Source organism: Sorghum bicolor, chromosome 7 (genome assembly GCF_000003195.3).
Source record: "Sorghum bicolor cultivar BTx623 chromosome 7, Sorghum_bicolor_NCBIv3, whole genome shotgun sequence".
Lineage (NCBI taxonomy): Eukaryota > Viridiplantae > Streptophyta > Magnoliopsida > Poales > Poaceae > Sorghum > Sorghum bicolor.
In genome coordinates, this window is record NC_012876.2 from 7,520,137 (window position 1) to 7,544,956 (window position 24,820).

At 40.7% G+C, this 24,820-nt stretch overlaps 3 protein-coding genes and 1 long non-coding RNA gene across 7 annotated transcripts; 1 reads left to right on the plus strand and 3 right to left on the minus strand.

Moving 5' to 3' along the window:
• LOC110436895 lies at positions 292 to 1,979 on the minus strand. The gene is made up of 2 exons (XR_002454788.1): positions 1,095 to 1,979; positions 292 to 978 (listed from the first exon to the last, which is right to left on the minus strand). It is a non-coding gene; the product is annotated as an uncharacterized LOC110436895 (long non-coding RNA).
• LOC110436771 lies at positions 7,717 to 9,975 on the minus strand. 4 transcript variants are annotated; one of them, XR_002454602.1, is made up of 3 exons: positions 9,544 to 9,975; positions 8,459 to 8,730; positions 7,717 to 8,049 (listed from the first exon to the last, which is right to left on the minus strand). XR_002454602.1 is itself a non-coding variant. In XM_021464240.1 (2 exons), the coding sequence occupies exons 1-2, from the start codon at positions 9,844 to 9,846 to the stop codon at positions 8,008 to 8,010; spliced, it is 345 nt and encodes a 114-aa protein (XP_021319915.1). In that variant the 5' UTR covers positions 9,847 to 9,975; the 3' UTR covers positions 7,717 to 8,007. The 4 variants fall into 4 exon arrangements, 2 of the variants coding, with proteins under 2 accessions (XP_021319915.1, XP_021319914.1); XR_002454603.1 differs by having other exon boundaries at positions 7,717 to 8,107; XM_021464240.1 differs by lacking the exon at positions 8,459 to 8,730.
• Positions 14,598 to 15,395, plus strand: LOC110437392 (germin-like protein 12-2). The gene is made up of 2 exons (XM_021465858.1): positions 14,598 to 14,715; positions 14,872 to 15,395. The coding sequence occupies exons 1-2, from the start codon at positions 14,598 to 14,600 to the stop codon at positions 15,393 to 15,395; spliced, it is 642 nt and encodes a 213-aa protein (XP_021321533.1).
• LOC110437054 (polyadenylate-binding protein RBP45-like) lies at positions 18,721 to 23,899 on the minus strand. The gene is made up of 7 exons (XM_021465153.1): positions 23,361 to 23,899; positions 22,209 to 22,668; positions 20,227 to 20,276; positions 20,013 to 20,143; positions 19,815 to 19,917; positions 19,548 to 19,733; positions 18,721 to 19,016 (listed from the first exon to the last, which is right to left on the minus strand). Exons 1-7 carry the CDS (start codon positions 23,796 to 23,798, stop codon positions 19,014 to 19,016), a joined length of 1,371 nt encoding a protein of 456 aa, XP_021320828.1. The 5' UTR covers positions 23,799 to 23,899; the 3' UTR covers positions 18,721 to 19,013.

Sequence of the window (24,820 nt, forward strand, 5' to 3'; positions counted from 1 at the left end):
ATCCTTCATCTTGAAGCTTGTCAATTTATCTTTGAGAATATACAATTTTGCACTCTTGACCGCCGGTGTGCCCTCATATGTTTCCTCCAATCTTTTCCACACTTCACTTGCTCTATCACAATCTTTGATTTCCTCCAATCTATTGAACAAATTAATAATTCAGAATATTTGTTGTGTCCGAACTGAGAGTAAAAGGAGCTAGTGCTTGGATGGGAAGACTGAAAGTGTCATGGAAAGGATGAACTGCGCCTTCCTTTCAGAAGAAAGAAAGAACAGAACAGAACATAAATATTCATCGAAAATATGGTGTCCTTTAATTAGTACTCCCTCCGTCCCAAATTACAAGTCGCTTGACTTTTTATTGCAACCATTTTGGTATGTATCCAGATATAATAATATGTCCAAAAAAAGTCAAAGCGACGTTGCCTTTAGTATGCTTTTAGCAACAGAGAAAGACAAATGAAAGTTCATATCCTTGTTCAGAAGATAATTTATCACTGATGTTGATGCAAACTTGCTGACATCCTCAAAAGCAACAAGCAATCCCATGAAAATTAAAATTGTTTTGCAGTTCCAACAATGGGGCTGCTGCAGTGCTAGCTGCTGACTGGCGGGCTACCTATTGGCCCTCTAGTGCTGAATGGCAAGTTGCCTGCTGGTCCCTTTTGATTCTGTTCCATCATCAACAAGGTAGACCGGAAGCTAACCATGATTTCGCCCGGCTTTCCTCTGCACAGCCGCATGGAGAGTTGGAGATTGGCTGCTGCAACCTCTCTCTTGCATAAGCGATGCCCTCAATGACATGTGACATTCTTGGGCGAGAAGTTGATCAATAGACTATATATGAGTCCTTCTTGCGAACCCTAGGCAACGCCACCGCCTTTATCAAGGCCTGCCAACAGAGTAGATCCCTCTTCGCTATCTCAATGATGCTGCTCAGATATTTGCTAGCTTCCTCGTCAAGCAATTCTGTAATACCTGATTTTAAGGACAAAATCATATATACACTATATATGAGTCTTAAAGGTCAAATCTCACATATAGCTATAAATAAGAGTAATATCAATAGACAATGCATAAATCATATAACGTACTTAGTAAATCAGTGATAACCTTAGGCAGCAAACAACGGAAGATAAATCCAGACTTCGGGTATCAACTCATGATCACAAGCCTAAAGCTTCTGGTGTGGGGGAAATAGCAAGAGTGAGTCCCCGTCGAACTCCACAAATATAGCAATAAGGTAGTAGCAGATCCCACAAACTCATGATCAATGTGATATAAATAATGTAGAGCATAAAACAATAAACATTGAGCATAATAACATAACAAGAATCATCATCTTTAATGTAAGAGTCCCCAAGGCCACTCATGACCGTGAGCATAGCTAGTATACTAGTTTATTAAATACTCTGCAGAAGTTGTACATCTTTATCCATGAGTAATGATTTATCCTTTCACCCGAGGTCGCGAGTCTCTTAACCCCCTTCCTAGGGTGGTCGGCAGGATTCACTATGAAACCTTTCAAAAGTTCATCTGACAAGTTAGGGCCGCAAGTTCCCAATCAGTGCGCACATATAGAACCACCTTCCAAATGGCACAATGATGTGCAGCCTACACACATAAGGACAGAGGCCGCACTATACCCAAAATGCAAGCCCCTCGAGTGCCCTTACGAGTAACCTCTAGGACTATCTCCAACAAAGAGAACCTAAAATGGAGACCTATTCTTTGATTTAGGTCACGCACAGTATATAGATAGCAAACCCAAAACATTCCTTCTCCAACAGCTATCGCAAAAGCAGAGACCCAAAACTACCGTGCCGCCGCTCCGACTGCTTGCCACGGGCATGTCGTCCTGCTCCCGCCACTCCCCGCCATGGATCCGCCTTGCCATGCTGGCCGCGCCCCGCTCCTGCCATGGACCCACCCAACACTAGGCTGGAGTTCTTGTTTCCCTTGGACAAAGAAGCTCCGCCGCTGCTGCCTCGGTCGAGCGCATGGGAGCCCTGCCGACCCTACCCCTGCAGCTGCTCGCAGGCTTACTCCGGCGGCCGGTGCGCTGCGCCGGGAGCCCCGCCAACGACGGTGGCAGCGGAGCCGAAGGAGCTGTCCACGACCAAGCGGAGCCACCGCATCGCCCCGCACCGTCGGTTCTTCGTCCACGGCCTCTCGCCGCACGCCGACGGCGCCATGCTCGCGGAGGCCTTCTCCTGCTTCGAGCCCGTTGCGGACCGTCGTCTATTTCGCGTCTGGCGGAGATGGAGGCGTGGTGCGCATCCCAGCGGAAGGGGATGAGGATTGGGAGAGAGAAGACAGCCACCGGACTCCATTTGGGTCGAGGAGAGAGAAGAAAGGGAGAGAACGCATATTTGGGTTGCCTCTTCCCTTCTACCCAAAATAGGTGTTCCCTTTGGCTATTCTGTTGGAAGCGTTTTTTTCACTGTACAGGACCCAAAATAGGTTTGGGTAACGGTTTGCCTAGCTTCTTGGAGTCAGTCTAACAAGTTAGAAAAGGTCTTCATACTAAGCTAAAGCCAGAGCCATAATAGACAAATCCTCAAGTTGCTAAAAAGTCATTTTTATCGTTTGTTGCTTAAACATTAATTAAGTCACAAGGTTATGGTCACAGAATGAAAACCCAAATGCTATACTTGCCTTGATCATATTTCTCTGGTCCTGCTTGTAGTAGCACTCTTGATCATCCATGAACTGCTCACCGTCGATACTCCATCAGCAATCATCGACACACAAACAATCAAGACCAAACATATACAAAGCAAACAAGGCTATGATTAGAATAGTACACCAACAGTAGAAAAACAATAAGAAAAGTTGATAAAAGGATTCTACACAATGCTACAATCACACCGACGTAAGGATCACGAAAATCAGAGGTAAAATAGAGAAGATATGAATTTTCTAAGATTTCCTTTATAAAAGTAATTAATTAAATAAGGTCACAAAATTAAAAAGTTGCAAATTGGTGAAATAAATTTACTAACATGTAGTTCTCTTGAATATGAATCTAACATAATTTGAATGGGTCAAATCGGTGTTAAAACGTATATTTATGAGCTAAATAAAATCAGTGGCAAACTTGTAATATCCTGAAAACGTATTTTGATTTAAACTGACGGGAATTACGTTTTCAAAAATAGAATACGTATTTTGAGAATATGCTTCGACTGCAGGTTCTATTTGACAAAAATGCAGGGGCTCTTTAACAAAAGATCCAGACGAAGGGTTACGGCCTAATCTGGAGCATTGGATCTAAAACCTAGGGCTGAGATTAGATTAGAGAGAGTGGGGGTGGCGGCTGCCGGCCGGAACAATGCCACTGCAGTGGTGCTATGGCCAGAATCGGTCCGTCCTCGTCGGAGTTTTGCAATCCATCGACTCCGGACACCATAGCTCACAGGGAGCAAGAGGAGCTTGTTGTGAACTCACCAGAGGCAAAAGTGGGGGCAAGGATGACCCGAGGATGTTCGGCATCGGGATTTGGGGACGACTACTCCCTGCACGAGTTCAACATCCATTGGAGACTAAACCAGGACGAGAGAGAGATGGAGAAGAGGCTCGGCATCTCCGTAGGAGCGAGGCGAAGCTCAGCAAAGGGTTCTCGATGACCTTGGGACAACGTAGGGCTTGGACAGTGGTGGCGACGGCCTTCTTGCTTCTCCGATGAGATCCAAATGTGCGTCAGGAGAGCGGCTAAGTCGACCCATGTGTCTCGTAGATCGAAAAGGGAGTCGCGGATGATTGCCAGAAGCTATATAAAGGTCGGTTGGGCATGTTGGCAAACGATCCCGTGGAAAACGGGATTTGGCTTCCGCCTTGGTGGAGTCCTGCTGGGGCTCAAGGTGGAAGAAGAGAGGGGCACTGATGCGTAGGCCCGATTGGTCAGTGGGAGGGGAGAGAGAGACGCACTAGGCCGGCTGCTGATGAAGCTGGGCCAAGCTGCTGCTCGGTGCGGGCTCTCCTACTGGGTTGTGGTCTTGCTGGGCAGGCTATGCGTGGGAGAATGGGACCCGACCCAAGAGCAAAGAGGGGGGGGTTGGGCCACTCGGGCCAAAACAGGGAGGGAGAAGGTTTCTCCTTTTATTTTCTCTTCCAAATTTTCTAAGCCATTTGAAAACCATTTGAAATTCAATTTGAATTCATTTTGAATTTTAGTTTAAAAACACTCATCACAATAAATAAAATGTTGTGGCATGCATGCTCAAACATGTTGCTAATCTCCTATGGTAAGTTTTAGTTTAATAAAAAAATATTATTATTATTTTGTTTTATGAGCACAAAAATACAAAATTAAATCAATTTTCCTCTATTTTCAAAGGAGCAAATTTTAGGGTGTTACAAATTCCGCGAAGCGTGCATTTTGAAGTTGTTCCCCGGCCATCACCTCGTGAAGTGCAACTCTAGTTGAATGCTTGAGGGTTGGTGGAGAGCTCTTGGTCGTTGTAACACCCACATTAATAGTCAAGCTTGAGAAGGCTTGCTTAGCACATGAAGCAATCACTAAAAGACACGCCTTAATAAGGACGTAGGTTGCGGACAAGAAACTAAACATCAATGATGTTTTAATAAGATCAACTCTAAGACCCTCTTTTTAAAACCTCATCATGTGTTGTCGAACATTTTCCTATTAAGTTAGTTCCACCTAACTCTCTTAATCCCTACTTTGAATACAAAATATTTTGTTGTTTCAGAAACTACCATAACTTCATAAAATGCTTTGGTTTTCAAAACTAGAGATGTTAGATGTAAAAAATTTTGTATTTTGTATTTTTTTTTAAATAAAATATTGCTAAAACTATAGTCTTTTCTAACCTCTCTTACTTTATAAAACTAAGGTTTCTTGTTTTACCAGTACTACAATTGTTCAAAATCACATCGAAATATAAAGCCCTACGACAACCTTGAGATCTACGTGCAGATTGGTGGCGTACTACTCTCTCCACCTAAGAAAACAATTCTAGGTTAAACTAAATTAAACTCTTTTAAGTTTTTGTATCTCTAAATCAATTTATTATTAAAATATATTACATAACTAATCTAATAATACTTAATATGATATTTAGAGCTCCAAATATATTTTTACAAAAATATATTTCATAACTTCTAGTATCATTTTTGCTCCCTCCTTGAGGCATTTTGAAGGTCATAATTCTTTCCCTCCCTCCTTCATTGTTTCCAACTAAGAACTTGAATGGACCGCGGAAACCAACAAATGATGCTCCATCTCTTTTCTTCTACAACTAAAAATTACGAGACAGATATCATCTGCCCTGCTGCCTTCGCTTCACCCCCAAGTAAGCTTTGCCCAGCCATGTCTCATCCATTCCCCTAGGCTGGTCTGCTCGGCTTTGGAAAAAAATGAAGGCATGTAGTCTCTTAGAAGAAACATAAACCTTTAAGTCCATGTGAACTTAGCTTTGTCTGATGCCCCACCCTACCCCTCGACACCGATGCCACCAAGCCTCCTCCATGACCGCCCCCGGTGCCTCCTAGCCCTCCCGTTGATGTTGACGGCCTGCCTCTGCCCCTTCATGTCATTGACCTCCACCATCATGGTCAATGACTCTAGCGTTATCATCCTGCCCCGCCACTGCCCCCCTGGGACCACCACCACATCTCATTGCCCGCCCATGCAGCTGTAGCTATCCAGTAGATGCAGATGCAGCTCGCCAAGCACGTACTTGTCCTCTTGTCGCTGCAGCTTACCCCACGTGCGCTCAGTCTGCTCACGGCAGGTCGCTTCCTTTGTTAATAGGATCAGGGAGGGAGCACTACTACAGAATTAACTTTATGTGCCGGTCCCATCACTGTTGGTTTCTTAAAAATCGGCAGTGATAGTGGCTGATGGCTCAAGTGATGGGTCCAACCGGCGGCAGTGATATTTGGGTCATCACTGCCGGTTCATATCTCTGTCGGTTTTTTCCATGGACCGGTGGTGATATTAGGTCATCACTTTCAGTTTTTTTGCTAAAACTGGCAGTGATACTATCATTGTCCGCTTGTGGTTTGAACTGGCAGTGGTCGCAAAAGGCTTCATAATTTTCTCATATAATGTCTGATGAAGACCAAAGTTATAGTACTTTTTGAGATCTATAACTTTTTAGTTCAAACTTTTAACTTGAGGTGTTTGGATATCCAAATATGTACCAAAGATTTTATAGAGTTAGTACCAAAGGATTCCATATACTCTAAAGTCACAAGAGTGTAGTGGTAGAAAAGGATCTCGGATGAGAAACAACGAAAATAAAAGTTGTAGATCTCAAAAACTTATGAAAATAATCTCAAATAGGCACAAATTTCTTAGTGGAGTGGTCTTAGGATGAATGCGCAAAGCCGGAGGTCGTGGGTTACAACACTGCTGGCTGCAAAGTGTGTGAAAAATCCCTTTAATTGTTTTAAAAATAATCAAGTGATTGTGTGGCTAGCTAGTGGTCTCTTCTAGTATAAAAAATCTATTTTTTTCAGCTCTTTTTTTATCTTGTTTTTGGGTCTTCTGAAAACCTTATCACTAATCACTACCCGGTGGTTATAGTCCGTTCTAGGCTATTGCAGGAACTGTTCTAGTTCCTAGCCTAAAGGTATTTCAAGTACCAGATATGACAAACAAGATGGTGAAACAAGTATAATAGACAACAAGAATAGGAGAAATAAGGAATGAGATAGCACACGCTAACACACACACTGAGGTTCTCTCTGTGCTCCTCTAGATATTATGCCTCTTTTGCTCTTTACTTTTCTCTCTATTGTCATTTTTGTTTTGGCAAAATTTGAGTTTTTTTTCTTTTATATATATATATATATATATATTTCTTGACTTAGGATCACGCAAGAACCAACCACAAAAAATTTAAGCACAAAAAAGAAGTGAAAAACATGGCATGTGGGGGAGAGGGACTAATTACCTGTAGATATAAGCCCGTAAGAGAGAACGGATCACGGTTTTCATAGGCTTGGCTACTCCTCTGCCTATTAACTAAGATATGCCTCCCAGCGAAATACCAACATCAACACTGCCGGTCCTGTCAAATGCATGATCGATTCAAAGAAAAAAGTCGCTACCTGTTGCAGCAGGACGTTAATGAATTGCGGATATCATCTGAAAAAGTCAGGGAGCAGGCAACCAAATGACTTACCTCACTGTACTGATAGACAGAAGCTTCACATGATTAACTCAAAAGTAAAACGTGCACGGTGGCTACCCTTTACCAGTTCGTCCCCACCTTGGTACGGAAGCATTCCACGGATTAATTCATGTATGTTAGTTCCCTATAACATGAGGATCGGAGTTGACTCTTTCTATCCTTGTGTAAGCACAAACGCACGGATTGACCATTTGATGCATTATTTGTTGTTTATGCAACTATCACTACTACACTCACGTGTAGTAAGGGCGGCTAAACGTGCTCTGTAAGGGCGGTTGGCTTAGCCGCCCTTATGCAAACGATTCCACTGTAAGGGCGGTTCAACACCAGCCGCCCTTACTAGTGACCACTGTAAGCGCGGTTCAACACCAGCCGCCCTTACTAGTGACCACTGTAAGGGCGGCTGGTGTTTCCAGCCGCCCTTATAGTGAGTATTAGTAAGAGCGGTCAGTGTTCCAGCCGCTCCTATTGTCTGTATTTGTAAGGGCGGCTCAATCTAGAGCCGCCCTTACATTTAATTTTCAGAAAAAAAATAAAAATTACAATAATCAAATAGAGCAGCACAACATATATATATATATAATATCAAATCTGACTACATCACAGCACAAACATCAAATTCAAGTTCCATCATCAAATTTACAAATTCAAAAGTTCTATCATAACAAGCTTCACAAGTTTGTCAAATCCACAAATTACACTCTTTCTACAGATCTAAAAATCCATAAAAAAATCTAATATACTAGCTAGCTAGAACTGCAATCAAAATCCATCATCAAAGAGCAAGAAATATGATCCTTGCCTTACAAGCTCAGGCTTGTAGAAGATCAATGGTGTCCTCCTCCTACATCTGGCTCAGCTCTAGCAACAGCAGATCTTTGGCTTCCTGTGTTCAGAGGCGCAAAGAAATGAGAACTCAACAGCAGATCTCCAGCGACCAAATCCTGCTGGCGGTACACAATTATCTCTTAAAAAATCAAAACTTATCTCTTAAAAATCAAAACTAGGTTGCAAGGAGGACATATATTGTTCAGAACAAGAACCAAGTACAAGTGCATTCTAATTAATTTTAGTATAAGGCAATTAGCAAAAATATATTCATTATGCAGAGAAACAGTGAGAGGAAAACAGTTAATGGAAAACTAATTTACTACTTGTGAATCCAGTAAGTATACCTCAAAGAAACATGTGTCAAAAAGTAAACATGTGAATCCAGTTAATTTCAGATCAGGTTATCATTTATTACCATATAATTGCTAAAGTAAAAATAACTATTTAACACATTGTATGCATACCTTGGCATATATACTTCCTTTTTGTCAAAATATGACAAATATATTTGAAGAACTGATGCAACTTGCTCTGGCAGCTATGTAGATACAACTAAAATTGCCTTTTAATTATTTTTCACACTAGATAGTAATCCATACATTGAAGGCAATGAATATACAATTTTAGTAGAAAACTAACAAATAGATGACGACAAAGGTGCAGCTTAACACGTAATTTTCAAGTCTAGGATGGCAGCTGTAAATTCATTCGGAGTAATTTTCCCAAGGCCTTCAACCTATAACAATTGCTGAGAATTAACAAACGGATGCACAAGAATGATCACATAAATAATGCAAGAAGAAAACATGATATCCCTATTCAAGTTAACATGGACTTGTTGAGCAACAAGACAATTTGCAGATTGCCAAATTGGAGAAATTTCATTTACAAGCAATACAAAACATATAATAGTAGTATAATTAGTACTAAAATTCAGTAGAATTATGGAGCATACAGTCAATGTGGTAAACTGACTCCACACAATCTATCAGCTAGTTTTAATTAGCAAGCAGGAGAAGAGCATCAAATTTGAGTATGCACAGCAGGAGCCAAATGAACTTTGACACCAAGTGCTAAAGAGCGGTCAAGTGCTTAAATTTCAGATCACTATTGCTAAGCTTCTGTTCTGGAACAGTTGAATGGCACTGCAACATAGATAAGCACACTGAAAAAAAAATGATGGACCAAAACAAATGCGGACACCAAGCATGTCAGGAGTCTTGCAAGATGACAGGAGTTCATTGCTAAATATATATTCGCTAGACCAAGAAATATGAGTTGCATATATGTACTCTAACCCAAATAGCTAATTTCATGTTTTGAGATTTGCACATGAATATCAATGGCACTGTATCGCTGTGGAATATGAAAAGCAAATCAGGCTAAACTGATTAACAAATATGATACTTGTCTGAAAATGTCTGAATGTAACTGAATGTAACTGTTCTGAATGCCTAAACACCAACATTTTCAGTCACACTGATTACTCTGAATGTCATCTGAACCTCCTCTGCTGATACTACTTGACATGTACATACACAGGAGCTACCTTGAAATGAAGAAGCAGTTGAAGGTGTACGTGTACGAGGAAGGTGAGCCGCCAGTGTTCCACGATGGTCCCTGCCGCAGCATCTACTCGATGGAGGGCAGGTTCATCCACGCCATGGAGACGGCGATCCGGCTGCGGACCAGTGACCTCGCCTGCGCCAAGGACGTGTCGCTGCCGGAGATCAACCTGCAGAGCGACGCTGTGGAGCGGCAGGTAGGCGGGCCGTCGGCGTCGCGGCGCCGGATCCTGGCCTTCTTCGCCGGCGGCAACCACGGGCCCGTTGATCCGGCGCTGCTCGCGCATAGGGGACCGACAGCGGGCGGGAGGACGACCCGGACGTGTGGGTGAGCGAGTACCTGCTGCCCACCACCCGCGGCGGCGAGGGCGCGGCCTGGAGCGGGAGAGGAGAGAGTGTCGGCTCTGGACAGGCACGAGGATTCAGAGGGCTAGAGTTTTGGTTCCTTTTATAGACTAGTGGTTCCGATCCAACGGCTCTGATTCATCATGACTTCATCCAACGGCTAAAATATATCGGGTCGCCTGGTGCAGGCCTAAAAACCATTAAATGGGCCGAATTACACTCTTGTTTTTTAAGTTTATTTTAAAACTCTAAATTAAAAAAACTTTATGGAGGGCTAGGCTGGGGTCTTGGCAAATTTTGGGAGGTTTTAGCCTAGTTTTTTTTTTTGGTAAATTACATTATTTGAAATTCGATTTTAAAGTTTGAGCCAATTTTAAATTTTTTTATATTTTTTTCTTAATTTATATTGTTTTGTGGTAAATTACATTATCTTGGAATTTAACAAAAATACACTTTGACTGAACCCTAGATGATTTCAACTACAAAAGTAATAAATACAAAGAATATCAAAATCATCAAGGTCTACATTTGTTGTAATTGACAACTTTTCATTTGACAAAGTTTGAACCACTCAAATTTTGAATTTTGAAATTTTCACACCTAAACGCTAGTTTTCAAAACCCTAGATGGTCTCAACTCGAAAAGTCACGAATATCAATATTGGTCTACGCATTAAGATCTACATTTGATACATAGGTCATTTTTGCATTTGACAAAGTGTCAAGAAAGTGTAGTTCTAAATCAACAAGTCTCCGGTATAGTTTCATAAAGTCTATGTGAGATTCAAGACTTTGTTACTAGTGTTTACTAACACTTTCTCAAATGCAAAAATTAGCTATGTATCAAATGTATATCTTGATAAGTTATATCACTCTTGTATTTAGAAGTTGAGACCATTTCAAATGACTTTTCGAGATATCACTTATGGGAGACAAATCTTGATAAGTTATATCACTTATCTTGACAAGTCTCCGAATGGATTTTCTCAAATGCTAGTTTATATTAGTTTTTCTTATTTTATATCATTTCAAATTTGAATACAAAGTTGTTAGAGATCATCAAGATCTACATTTGATATATTGTCCATTTTTTCATTTGGATAAATTTGAGCCAATCCTAAGCATATTTGTTCAAAATCCAAGACGGGTTTTGGTCAAACTTGGTCAAATGGAAAACTAAATTACTTAAAATAAAAAATTTTGAATACCAAGTTGTTAGATATCATCAGGATCTAAACTTTTTATATAGACAATTTTTCCATTTGAGAAAGTTTAAGTTCACAATACCCACCAAATCTTGAATCTTACACAAACTATATGAAACTAAATGTAAAAATGGTCTATATATTAAATGTAGATTTTGATGAGTGGAACAATATTGGTATTTATGACTTTTCCATTCGAGACCATCTAGGGTTCCGAAAACCGATGCGTGGCTATGAATTCTTTCAAAATTCAAAATTGAGTGGTTCAAACTTTTCCAAAAGAAAAGTTGACCATTAGTAGAACTTGATGAGTGTAACAAACTTTGTATTCATGACTTTTCTATTTGGGACCATCTAGGGTTCGGTCAAAGTGTGTGTTTCTAAAAACCAATGCTTTGACTTTGGTCAAACTTGGTCAAATGACTCATTTGATGACTTGAAATGAAAAAAATTTGAATACAAAGTTGTTAGAGATCATCAAAATGTACATTTGATATACTGTCCATTTTTCCATTTGGATAAATTTGAGCCAATCCTAAGCACATTTGTTCAAAATCCAAGACGGGTTTTGGTCAAACTTGGTCAAATGACAAACTAAATTACTTAAAATGAAAACATTTTGAATACCAAGTTGTTAGATATCATCAAGATTTAAACTTTTTATATAGACAATTTTTCCATTTGAGAAAGTTTAAGTTCACAATACCCACCAAATCTTGAATCTCACACAAACTATATGAAACTATACGTGTCAATTGTGGATTTTCAACTACACCTTCTCAACACTTTGTCAAATGCAAAAATGGTCTATATATTAAATGTAGATTTTGATGAGTGGAACAATATTGGTATTTATGACTTTTCCATTCGAGACCATCTCGGGTTCTGAAAACCAATGCATGGCTATGAATTCTTTCAAAATTCAAAATTGAGTGGTTCAAACTTTTCCAAAAGAAAAGTTGACCATTAGACCAAATGTATAACTTGATGAGTGTAACAAACTTTGTATTCATGACTTTTCCATTTGGGACCATCTAGGGTTCGGTCAAAGTGTGTGTTTCTAAAAATCAATGCTTTGACTTTGGTCAAACTTGGTCAAATGACCCATTTGATGACTTGAAATGAAAAACATTTGAATACAAAGTTGTTAGAGATCATCAAGATGTACATTTGATATATTGTCCATTTTTCCATTTGGATAAATTTGAGTCAATCCTAAGCACATTTGTTCAAAATCCAAGACGGGTTTTGGTCAAACTTGGTCAAATGACAAACTAAATTACTTAAAATGAAAAAATTTGAATACCAAGTTGTTAGATATCATCAAGATCTAAACTTTTTATATAGACAATTTTTCCATTTGAGAAAGTTTAAGTTCACAATACCCACCAAATCTTGAATCTCACACAAACTATATGAAACTATACGTGTCAATTGTGGATTTTCAACTACACCTTCCCAAAACTTTGTCAAATGCAAAAATGGTCTATATATTAAATGCAGATTTTGATGAGTCGAACAATATTAATATTCATGACTTTTCCATTTGGGACCATCTAGGGTTCGGTCAAAGTGTGTGTTTCTAAAAACCAATGCTTTGACTTTGGTCAAACTTGGTCAAATGACCCATTTGATGACTTGAAATGAAAAAAAATTAAATACAAAGTTGTTAGAGATCATCAAGATCTACATTTGATGAAATGACCCATTATTGTAAGCATAAATAAATAAGAAATAGAAAAGAAATCTTTAAAAAATAAACAAGGTCTTATTTGAAAATTAATCTACACTTTAGAAAATTATTGAGGTCATTTAGTGCCTTCTTTGACCAAGTTTGACCAAGTCAAATCTTGGATTATAACAAAAATACACTTTGACCGAACCCTAGATGGTCCCAACTACAAAAGTAATGAATATAAATAATATCAAACTCATCAAGGTCTACATTTGTTGTAATTGTCAACTTTCATTTGACAAAGTTTGAATCACTCAAATTTTGATTTTTGAAATTTTCACACCTACATGCTAGTTTTCGAAACCCTAGATGGTCTCAACTTGAAAAGTCTTGAATACCAAGATTGATCCACTCATTAAGATCTACATTTGACACATAGGTCATTATTGCATTTGACAAAGTGTTAGGAAAGTGTAGTTCTAAATCAACAAGTCTCACATATAGTTTCACAAAGTTTATGTGAGATTCAAGACTTTGCGACTAGGGTTTACTAACACTTTATCAAGTACAAAAATAAGTTATATATCAATATATATCTTGATGAGTTCTAACACCTCTATATTCATTTTTTTCATTTGAGGTCATTTAGTACCTCATTTGGTCTAGTTTGACCAAGTCACATCTTATATTTTTTTAAAACATGTGACTAGAGTTTACTAAAAATTTTCCAAAAGGTAAAATGAACTATGTATCAAATATAGACTTTGGTGAGTTCTAACACCTTTGTATTTAGTTTTTTTTATTTGAGGTTATTTAGTGCCCCATTTGACCAAGTTTGTCCAAAACTAGTGTAGGAGCGGTCGGTGATTGAGCCACCCTATGACTAGTGTTTACTAACACTTTATCAAATTCAAAAATAAACTATGTAATAAATGTAGATCTTGATGAGTTATACAATCTTAGTATTCAAAAGTTTTTCATTTGAGATCATTTAGTGTCTTATTTGACAAATTTTATCCAAAACCACTGTAGGAGCGGCTAGTGATTGAGTCGCCCCTACAGTAGTCCACTGTAAGGGCGGTCGGTGATCCAGCCGCCCTTACTGTGACCTATCACTGTAAGGGCAGCTGGTAACACTAGCCACCCTTACAGTGGCCACTGTAGGGGCGGGTCACCAGTTGGGGCCCGTCCGAGCCACTGTAAGGGCGGCTCCAAAGCTAGCCGCCCCTACAGTAAAGGGGGGTGGCGTTCTCTTAGTGCTTTTTTCACGTAGTGTATCATAGTCCACCGTCAGCTAACGTGATTACTGGCCGGGAATGTCATAATCACCATTAGAAAACATATTATCTCACCATAAAAACAATTAACAAACCACGGCGTCCAAAAAGGACTCATGGACCTGTGTTAAAATTTAGATAAATATATCATAATTACTAGGCATAACCCCATTTAATGGTTTACTTCCTAATATTTTAGAACTACTTTTAAAGGATAATTACAATGGATTTGTTAGTGCCATGCGTGTGAAAATATTGAAAGCAAGGTTAGTTTGCAAAAGTTGATATGGTAATAAGATAATTGCGTTGTTTACTCTGCAAGTTCCAGCAGCCGGAGACTGTTTCTTCTTTGGTAGGTTGAACTTGGACTTCTTCAGTCATTAGCACGTTCCCGTCGCCACACTCGCCGCTGTGGCAGCCTATGTAAACACACCATCCCATACCACAAGCATCAACAGAGAGACACAAACTCAACAAGAAGCTCTATAGCTGAGTTCAAAGAGCACAAACATAAAAGCGAGTGGAAAACTAAACCAGATGGCTCCCACCACCTACTTTCTCCTTGTTTCTTTTCTAGCATTGGTCACTTCTCAGGCCATTGCTTCTGACCCTAGCCCGCTCCAGGATTTCTGTGTAGCCGACATACACTCTTCGGGTATGCATGCACTCACTTTAAGTCATGCTATATATTCTTGTAGTAAATTGAGGATCGAATAATAATCATTTGGCACAACAAACATTCTAATGTTTATGTATGTCCTAATGTTTCTTATCTCTATATACCTATTTTCCTTCGTCTTTGTATATGCAGTGAAGGTGAATGGATTTGTTTGCAAGGACCCTATGGCCGTGAACGCAGATGACTTTTTCAAGGCAGCAAACCTTGACAAGCCTAGGGACACAATGAAAAGCAAGGTCGGATCCAATGTCACTTTGATCAATGTCATGCAGTTGCCTGGACTCAACACCCTAGGCATCTCACTGGCTCGCATTGACTATGCACCATTAGGTCAGAATCCGCCACACACCCACCCACGTGCCACAGAAATTCTCACCGTGGTTGAGGGTACACTCTATGTTGGATTTGTCACCTCCAACACAGACAATGGTAACAAGCTATTCACCAAGGTTCTCAACAAGGGTGACGTGTTTGTGTTCCCCCAAGGGCTCATACACTTCCAATTCAACCCAGTCTATGACAAGCCAACTGTCGCGATCGCTGCACTAAGCAGCCAGAACCCTGGGGCTATTACTATTGCCAACGCGGTCTTTGGATCAAAACCACCCATCTCAGATGATGTCTGGCCAAGGCTTTCCAGGTGCAAAAGGGAATAATTGATTGGCTCCAAGCACAATTTTGGGAGAACAACCACAACTAAGTAAATTGAGACTCACTTCATTGTACGAAGATAGTTTTATATATGTATTTTGCATACTCCCGTGTGTATTCAATTATGACATGCTAAGCCGGGAAGATAGAATATAATAAATGGGAAGCTTTATGTAACCCATCACTGTTTTTTTGTCTCTGCTATAGGATATACCACCATGTTCTTTTTGAATATTTGAATTGTAGTACGTGAGGATCCTACATAATTTATTGGATATCGTTTGTATATGATATGCCGTTACATATATCAACAATATTTCTCGACAGTAATTCGGATATGAATATTACTTCCAAATTACTAGGCTAAACTAAACTATCAACCGGTATATCGGCTAAGACTAAATTAATCGATCCAGTAGGCCTTGGACTCCTTGGAGCCAACGACCAGTGTGTTCCAGGCCTTGTTTAATTCCAAAATTTTTTGCAAAATGCACGCAGTAGCACTTTCGTTTGTATTTGACAAATATTGTCTAATCATAAAGTAACTAGGCTCGAAAGATTCGTCTCGCAAATTACAGTTGAACTATGTAATTAATTTTTATTTTCATCTATATTTAATACTTCATGCAAGCGTCAAAGATTCGATGTGACGGAAAATCTAAAAAAATTTGCAAAATTTTTTGAGAACTAAACAAGGCCTAGCTAGATGCATATGGTAACCGAGGTCAAGTACCATACGTGGCCACATCAATTCCAACAATGTAAAGACTATTTAAATTCACTTTACAAATGCACCACAAAAGTTCACACACATGAGAAGCAATTGGGAGCTTCAGATAAGCAATTGGGAGCTAGCAATTAGGAGCTTGAGATAAGTTTGTAATCATGAGGCAACATTCAGGAAATTTCACTTCAGATAAGCAATTGGGAGCTAGCAAGATTGCACTAATGTATTGCAGTAACAAGATGGTAGCTACCAACATTCAGGAAATTTCACTGTCCGACAAATCGAGTTGGATGGACATGCAGTAACTAAGTAGCTAACAATTACCTCCTGAAAGAAATCTTACATTTAGAAACTGGTACCATATTATCTATTGAACAAATTAATAATTCAGAATATTTGTTGTGTCCGAACTGAGAGTAAAAGGAGCTAGTGCTTGGATGGGAAGACTGAAAGTGTCATGGAAAGGATGAACTGTGGCTTCCTTTCAGAAGAAAGAAAGAACGGTAATGATACAACTCAAACGTCCGGAGGGTTGGACGCATGTTAGCAAGTGACTCGGACCGCCCGCGTTCATTCTTATCCGTCCGCTTCCGTCCTATCTTATCTCTAGCACTTTTATTTCTTTTCCTCGCTCTGCTCGATGTCTGTTCCTCACGGCTGCACTCTCGAGTTTTTCCGACGCCCGTCTCCTTCCCATCCTCCATGCCCTCCACGCTGCGACGGCAACGGCTTTCGGCGTGCCGCCCCTCCCTCCCTCCCTTCCTCCCACAGTGTTCCTGCGACCTCCATACCAGGGCGATGACGGAGGTTTTCATGCAAGCCACGCCTCCCTCCTTTCCTACCTCCCTTCCCTTGCTCTGGCGACCTTCATGTCACCGGAGAGAAGCGCAACGATGGTGGCTTCTAGCAAGCTAGGTGGATCCTTTCTAGATCTAAGCCCTTCCCTTCCTCCTCCTCCTCCCCCTTCTTCAATTTTGGATCTGAGCTCTCCTCTTCCTTCTACTCGTCCTCCCTCTGGATCTAAGGGACGTGGTGGTGGCTAGGGTTTCGGTGACCACTTTGGGTTCAGATCTCGTCACATTGCAATGGTTCCCTCTGGATGTTGTCGTAGGTTTCAATTGTTGTTGCAACAGTACTACTATGAGATGTACGAGATGTACGCAGTATGTATTTAGTTGCTTCAATCTTCATGTTGTAGTAATTATTGTATGTTATTGTAATAGTTGTTCAGTGTTGTTGTAATAATATGTTTATGATGTTTCAGCTATTTTTTTGCTGTTACAATAATGTGTCAAGGTGTTTCAACTTTTTCATCCCAACGTTGCAGTTGTTGTCCCATTTTGTTTATTGCAATATATGTGTTCATGGTGTTTTCACTGTTTTAACCCATTGTTGCAACAGTTTGTTTTGACGATGTTGCAATAATATATTCATAGTGTTTCAGTATTGCAGCGACAAGTAGGGAGGGGCTATGGGGGTGAGCTGATGACAGAGGGAGGTGTTGGGGTTCTGGCGAGGTTAGGGGCAGGTAGATCCTGTGAGCTGGGGATGAGGCGAGTTTCTTGTGCGAGGTGTGGAGGAAGAGACGATTTCCTTTCTTCTCGGTGTGGGGGCGGGCAGAGTTGCTTCGGTATCTCTAGTTTTCTTTTTTCTAGGCGGGGGCGAGCGGGGTCGGGTTCATATCTTATTTTTCTTCTTCTTTTTCTTTCTCGTGTAGGCGCAGCAGGCATCCGGGCGCTAGCAGTACCAAAGAAAGAAAGAAAGAACAGAACATAATTATTCATCCAAAACATGGTGTCCTTTAGATATATCAACAATATTTCTCAACAGTAATTTGGAGATGAATATTGCATTGAGCCACCCAAATTACTAGGCTAAACTAAACTATCAACCGGTAGATCGGCTAAGACTAAATTAATCGATCCAGTAGGCCTTGGACTCCTTGGAGCCAACGACCAGTGTGTTCCACTAGCTAGATGCATATAGTAACGGAGGTAAGTACCATACGTGGCCACATCCAATTCCAACAATGTAAAGACTAGTTAAATTCACTTTACAAATGCAACACAAAAGTTCACACACATGAGAAGCAATTGGGAGCTTCAGATAATCAGTTGGGAGCTCGCGATTAGGAGCTTCAGATAAGTTTGTAATCATGAGGCAACATTCAGGAAATTTCACTTCAGATAGGCAATTGGGAGCTGGCGATTAGGAGCTTGAGATAAGTTTGGAATCATGAGGCAACATTAAGGAAATTTCAGTTCAGATAAGCAATTGGGAGCTAGCAAGACTGAGTATTGCAGTAACCAGAAGGTAGCTACCAACATTCAGGAAATTTCACTGTTCGACAAATCAAGACGGATGAAGCAAAACTGGTATGCCCAGTCTCAGGACCCTAATATATAGATTGATAGATAGATTTGATCAAACATGAAAACTGTTCGACTACTAGAGCAAATCGCATTCTTTTTGAGGAGGAAGTCGGAACAAAGCCATCTAACAATGCTAAACTAAGGTTAAAATGGGCTCTGGTAAGGCTCGATCTGCACATTCTGCAAGCTCGTTTGCTAACACCAACATGGCACCAAGGCAAAAGACATAAGTCGGATGCACACAGGACTAGACATCCATGCAATAATACTCAAAAAAAATCCCAACATAGTAAGTGTCAAGATTTTGGAGTAACGGAAGACACGGTACAACATAAGCAAAGGCGAATAAAACATTCAGTAACCAATATAGAACCATAAGCTCAGTGATACAAGGTGCTCAGAATCTGAGTACTACAAATCATGTCTGTATACCTAATCCAGGCTTGCATCCGAAGCCCATCTTACAACTCATAAATATGCCCACATCAATCGCCGCACTCAAATGACAGTAGCCTCATTGGATCTCACTGCACAGGATGGCAACAATGTCAGGTTCTCATGCTAATGCTAATATACATGCAGAGCATGAAGACATGTAAAAAAAAAAGGTCAAAGATGCCACAATCCAGCAGAAACAAGGTCGATGTTCCACTTTACCATGGTCTCCAAAAACTAAATTAAAAATATACAAAATTCAACATGGCTAGTGCAAAATCATTCTATCTTCAGTTATATAGTGAAGAAAGTTTAGAGCAATTACAGTTTAAATTTGCCAGACCCTCTGTTTATTTCAGAAAATTAGAACTAGAAAAATTCAACAAATGTCAACTCATTGATGTTTATCTGTTTATTCAAGAATTGTTTTAGCAATTCTAACTGTAGAAAGAACATATCTAAACATAGGATCCTGAAACTATAATATGGCCTTTTAGACATCATTCATTACTTACATGGCATCCAATACAAATTAAACAACTCTGAATAGCAAGTTACATGAAATCTAGTGACAAATTGGAACAGAATTTAAGAACAAGACAATCAAGTACCAAAAACCTCACCTGTTGCTGCTGTGGTTGCTGCGCTACTGGTTGCTGTTGGTAATTTGGATAGCCAGCATAAGCTCCAGCTCCATAACTATACATATTAGGGTCCTGAGACTGGGGATACCCATAGGCCTCGTAGCCTTGACCATATCCATAATATCCAGCATTAGCTCCAGCCCACTGGTTGGAGTCCTGTTGAGGCTGGAATTATACATAAAAACATAAGCTTCAATCGACAGGTGGGGAAAATAGAAGTCCATATGTGCCACAGCGGGAGATTACCTGAACTTGTTTGTTTGAAGGGCTGCGACCCCATGAAAGCCTCACATTCTGCCCTCCAACCAAGGTGCCTTGCAGAATTACCAAGGCCTCCTCTGCAGAAGATCTGAATGCATAGTAACAGAAGTGATTACATGAGTGAACGTGTTGAATAGTTATTTGCAATCCACCCAGGCAACAAATAAGGGATCATCGGTCAACCTGTTAGCATATTGAACAAAACCACATCTCTTGCCAACAGGGATCTTAACATGGACCACTTCCCCACAAGGGGTGAAAACTTGTTTCAACATATCTTCAGTGACATTGGGATCAAGACCACCAACAAAAATCTGTGCTCAACAACAAAGACAGGTTATCAATAGCTAGATAAGAACAATTGCTTGAACAATAGGAAGTAGCAAAAAGAACGCACGGTTGTATTGTTAGGATCATTGTCAGACTGAACTCCCTGAGCACTTGGTACTGTAAATAAAACACAAATAAAGAAGGCATAATGTAAGACAATGAACATTGATGAAAATCATGTGCATGAATGCTTATCACGAAAAACATGAACATCAAAAATGCCATTCAGTTAAGAAAAGCAGTAATGTATATGCAGATATCCTATGCAATATGCTAATACTATGACAGAAGGGCATGCTTCGGACAATCTGATCCACAATAACTAGCTCACAGGATATTAAGCACAAAGAATCACAAGTAGAAGAAGCAAGATGTGAAACACTCAAAAATGGCCACAAAAATGGAAGTGAAGCATATTAAATGTCAGTGGTTCTGTGTGACTGTCTAGTCTCCAATTCTTGGAACATCAAAGGAAAACATGCATTATGGAACCTCAATAGCAAATATTTTAATTCTACCAGCTAAGGAATAACCTTGTTTCTAGGTACCTCCATTCAACTATGCTTTGAATGAATAAATTAAAGCTTCATCAAATTCAAGTTGTGCTGCATCAACATTCAACAACAATGGCCACCAAGCAATCAATCTATCCATCAGTTCATTTTTCAACAAGTGTATTTATTTAGACGCAAGTTGTAAGCATGGGGTTGTACACATAGCTTTATGCATTGAATTGCAATTGAAACTAAATATCAGAAGCCAAGAAGACTAACTATACTGGTTTCACAAAGATGGTTAGTTGGCACTAGAACAGCAAGTCAGCAACCAACTATTTTCTTAAGTCATCATAATTGCCAATTGGGAGATCTAAAATAGATCTACAAGCTCAAAGCCAGCAAAACATAAAGGCACACAAAAGGATCCACGCCTTGACATAAGCAGGTGATCAAGTCTCCATTTTTTTCAGATGGTAACCGAAATCCAACATCTTGATCATGACACCAATCTCAGGTTTAGTAAGCGAAACAAAATAACTAGTGTCAATGAGCTAGCAATAACAACTAAAAAAAATAAACAAGGCAATGAAGATCTGCAAACAAATTGTTGCTACATTTCGTGTATTGCCCCTAACCATGTAGTGCTCCACACTGAACTCTAGCTTCTCCCTTAAGCTGCTTTCTTAGAAAAGCTAGAAGAAATGGGCTAAACCTCATTAGATTTAAGTCCAAAACTACCTAGGATATACCATAAGATATACCTGGCCTCAAAGGTTTAAGCTATTCTTACAAAAAAAAGGTTACAAAATGGTAAATGTAGAAAGTGGAAGGATAAAAAATGGAAAACGAGAACTTATACTAAAACAAGAACAGGCTCTCAATTACTAGTAAGGAAGGTTATAGACAGTACATACACACATTCCACTAGTGGCTTTTGAATGGTAAAGGTAAAGGTTCTTCACCTCGAGCAATAGCTTTAATAGAACAGAAGAAATAAATGGACTGTGGCAGGAAGGAAATAAGAGGCAAAGGTTCTTGACCTTGGGTAATAGATTCATAACGATGCAGAAGGAAATAATTGAACTGTGGCAGGAAGGGGAAAACTACGAAATAAAGTAGGTACTGAAAGGACCAAGATCATATTATAGGACATAAACAATTAACACTGACCTAACAGAGGTCATGCATTACACAAGACACGCATCGCAGCTCAAGTCCTATATGAAGAGCCTGCTGGTATCCTGCTTCAAGACAACAGCAGTTTTACGATTATTTCAGAACCCTCCTGTATCAAATGATCCAAATTAAGGAACGAAATGCTGTGGAGCTACTGACTTCTTCAAGGACTGCAACCAAGCTTCAATACATTTGGAACAGGTAGAGATAACAAACTAACAACAAAAAATCTAACTGAAGTTACAAGTGACACTAAACACAACGATTTACATAACAGAACAGACATGAAATAAACTAGAAATCAAATGCAATTATGCAAATGCAATAAATGCAGTCACAACAAAATAAATTCAACTTTCTTTCAACTATTCCTTACCTTTCTCTTGAACACCAGTAGCTTTCTTGTTAGCAGCGGGTCCAATACGCATAGGCCTAGAAGAACATAGCATCCCATTCATCTCAGTCATTGCACGAGCTTGCTCATTAGGATCACCAAATTTCACAAAGCCATAACCCTTTGAGCGCATTGTCAGCTTGTCTGTTACAACTTTTGCACCTTTCACAGAAGGGTAATGTGCCCTAAATGTCTCTTGTAATACGTAGTCTGTAACATCAGCAGCCAAGTCACCAACAAATATTGTATAGTCAGGGGTGTCATCACGTTTTTCACCAGCACTGGCCCAATTTAACCGGAATGGCAACTCAACATTTGGCATCATTGTCCCATTGTAAGTCTGAAGAACTCTTTCAGCAGCAGCACGGCTTATGAATTCAATAAAACCATAGCCCTGAAGTTGTCCAGTATGCTTGTCACGAATTAGCTTCACATTTTGCACCTACAAATTCATGAGCAAAGAAAAGATCAGCACAATCCTGTACACAAAGGCCAAAAATACATGGTGTGAAATATGCAATGGTAACCATCAGGTAGGGTGACAACACAATCCTTCTATGATTTAATCAACAAACCCATTAGTTAATATAAAACGCAAAAACTAGGGTAATTTTGTTTTAAATAAACCTAAACACAATCATAAATGCATCTGCAGCAGAATCTAAGAAAAATACCAAAACGGTATCCAGCTACTCCAGACAAGCTGCCAGGACACTGCACATCATACACACATAGATGGGCAGACCATTATAGATTTACTATTGATGCATCTGAATCCACTAATATATCGCTACCGCCTAATATATCGGACCGTTTTGTAAATGATGATGGGATGCCTAACAAAACGGCCACCGGCCTCATAATTCGAATTCATAAATAAATCACATATAGCATCAAGCTCTAATGAATCTGAATTCACTAATTATGCATCTGAAATCCACTCTTAGTGCGGTACTTTATTATTATACTACAATCACACTCCATCCATGAGACGAACCAATTGAAATCTCAAGTCAGCAAAGACATAATAAGAAGTCCATAAACAGGGCATCGATAGGGACGGATCGCAGCGACCCACAGGGCAGCAGATTCGCACAGCCTAGGGCACGGCATATAGGAACCGAAAGCACGTACCTCCCCCGTGGATGCGAAGCACCCGTAGACGTAATTCTCATCCATCCAGTACTGCAGATCCCCGATCCAGAGCGTCCTGACCTCGCTGGGCCCAGTAGGCGCCGCGGCCATCGCCGCGGGCGCCGGCGCTGGTGGCGCCCCGTAGTAGGCGGCCTGTGGCTGGGGAGGCGGCTGGCCGTACGCGGCCTGGGGCGGCGGGGGCGCCTGGCCGTACGCAGCCTGGGGCGGCGGGGGCGCCTGGCCGTACGCGGCCTGGGTCGGGGGCGGAGGCGCCTGGCCCCACATCTGCGGCGGGGGTGGGGCCTGCTGGGTCGGGGGTGGTGGCCCGTACTGATGCTGAGGCGCCATGGGCGGCGGGATGCCTCCCCAGTGCGGCGGCGCGCCGGGAGCGGCCTGGGGTGGAGGCGGGGCCACGCCGGGCTGCTGCTGCGGCATCATGGCGGCGGCGGCGGCGGAGGAGGAGGACGGGGAGCGAAACCTAGGTGGGACGATGGAGGTGTGGACGGGGAGAGAGGTGGTGTGGATTGGGACGTCTCTGTGCGTGTGGGGCTCGGTTTAGATATTTTTGCCTCCACTGGCCAGGTGGGGCCGTGGGACGCGATGCGAAGCGCCTGGAAGCATTTGGGCCGGTCTGGGCAAAACAGGCGGCGGTCTAGGGCCTGTTTGGTTCACGTAGTAGTAGAGCCTGGCTCACATGGGACAGCTGAGTGCATACATGTTGTCGTGTTTGTTTGGTTGTATCTGGCTAGCCCGGTTGAGACCAGATATTGTTTGGTTGTATATACGAGACATGTTGCATGAAACAAAAAATATTATAAGATTATTATTAAAAATTTTATTTTGTGCAAATATACTCTTAATATTCTTATTTTATCTAATTATGCCTTAAATATCTTTAAAACATATTAATATCACTTAATATTTACTAATTATACACTAATACCATCATTAGCAGACTAAACAGCTGTCCGAGCCAGCCAGGCCCAAAAAGAACGGCCAATTTGGCCGTTCCTCCTCAGCCAGGCCCGGAGAGACTTTTTGCATGTGCTCAGTCAGGCTCGGGGACAGCTCCAGACAACCAAACACGAACAGGCTGCATCCCGGGATGCTCGTTCGACCACATGCGGGCAACCAAACAGCCCCCTAGGCATCGCAGCGGCGTGCAAAACTTCTCTCCGAGCTTTGGGGAAAGGAAACTCAGACCTTGCTGAAAAGTTTTTGAATTGTGTAATACTTTTTTTATTTGGTAATTAAAGATTCGTCTCTCAAATTATAACCAAACTATATAATTATTTTTATTTATTTAATGTTTTGTGTATGTGTCGTAATATTTGATGTGATGAGAGATCTTTAAAAAATGGTTTTTGGGAACTAAACAGGGCCTCAACTTCTTTTTTTTTTTCTTTTTGACGACCCGGCTCAGGCCTCATTTAGTTGGTGAAAATTTTTGATTTTGACAA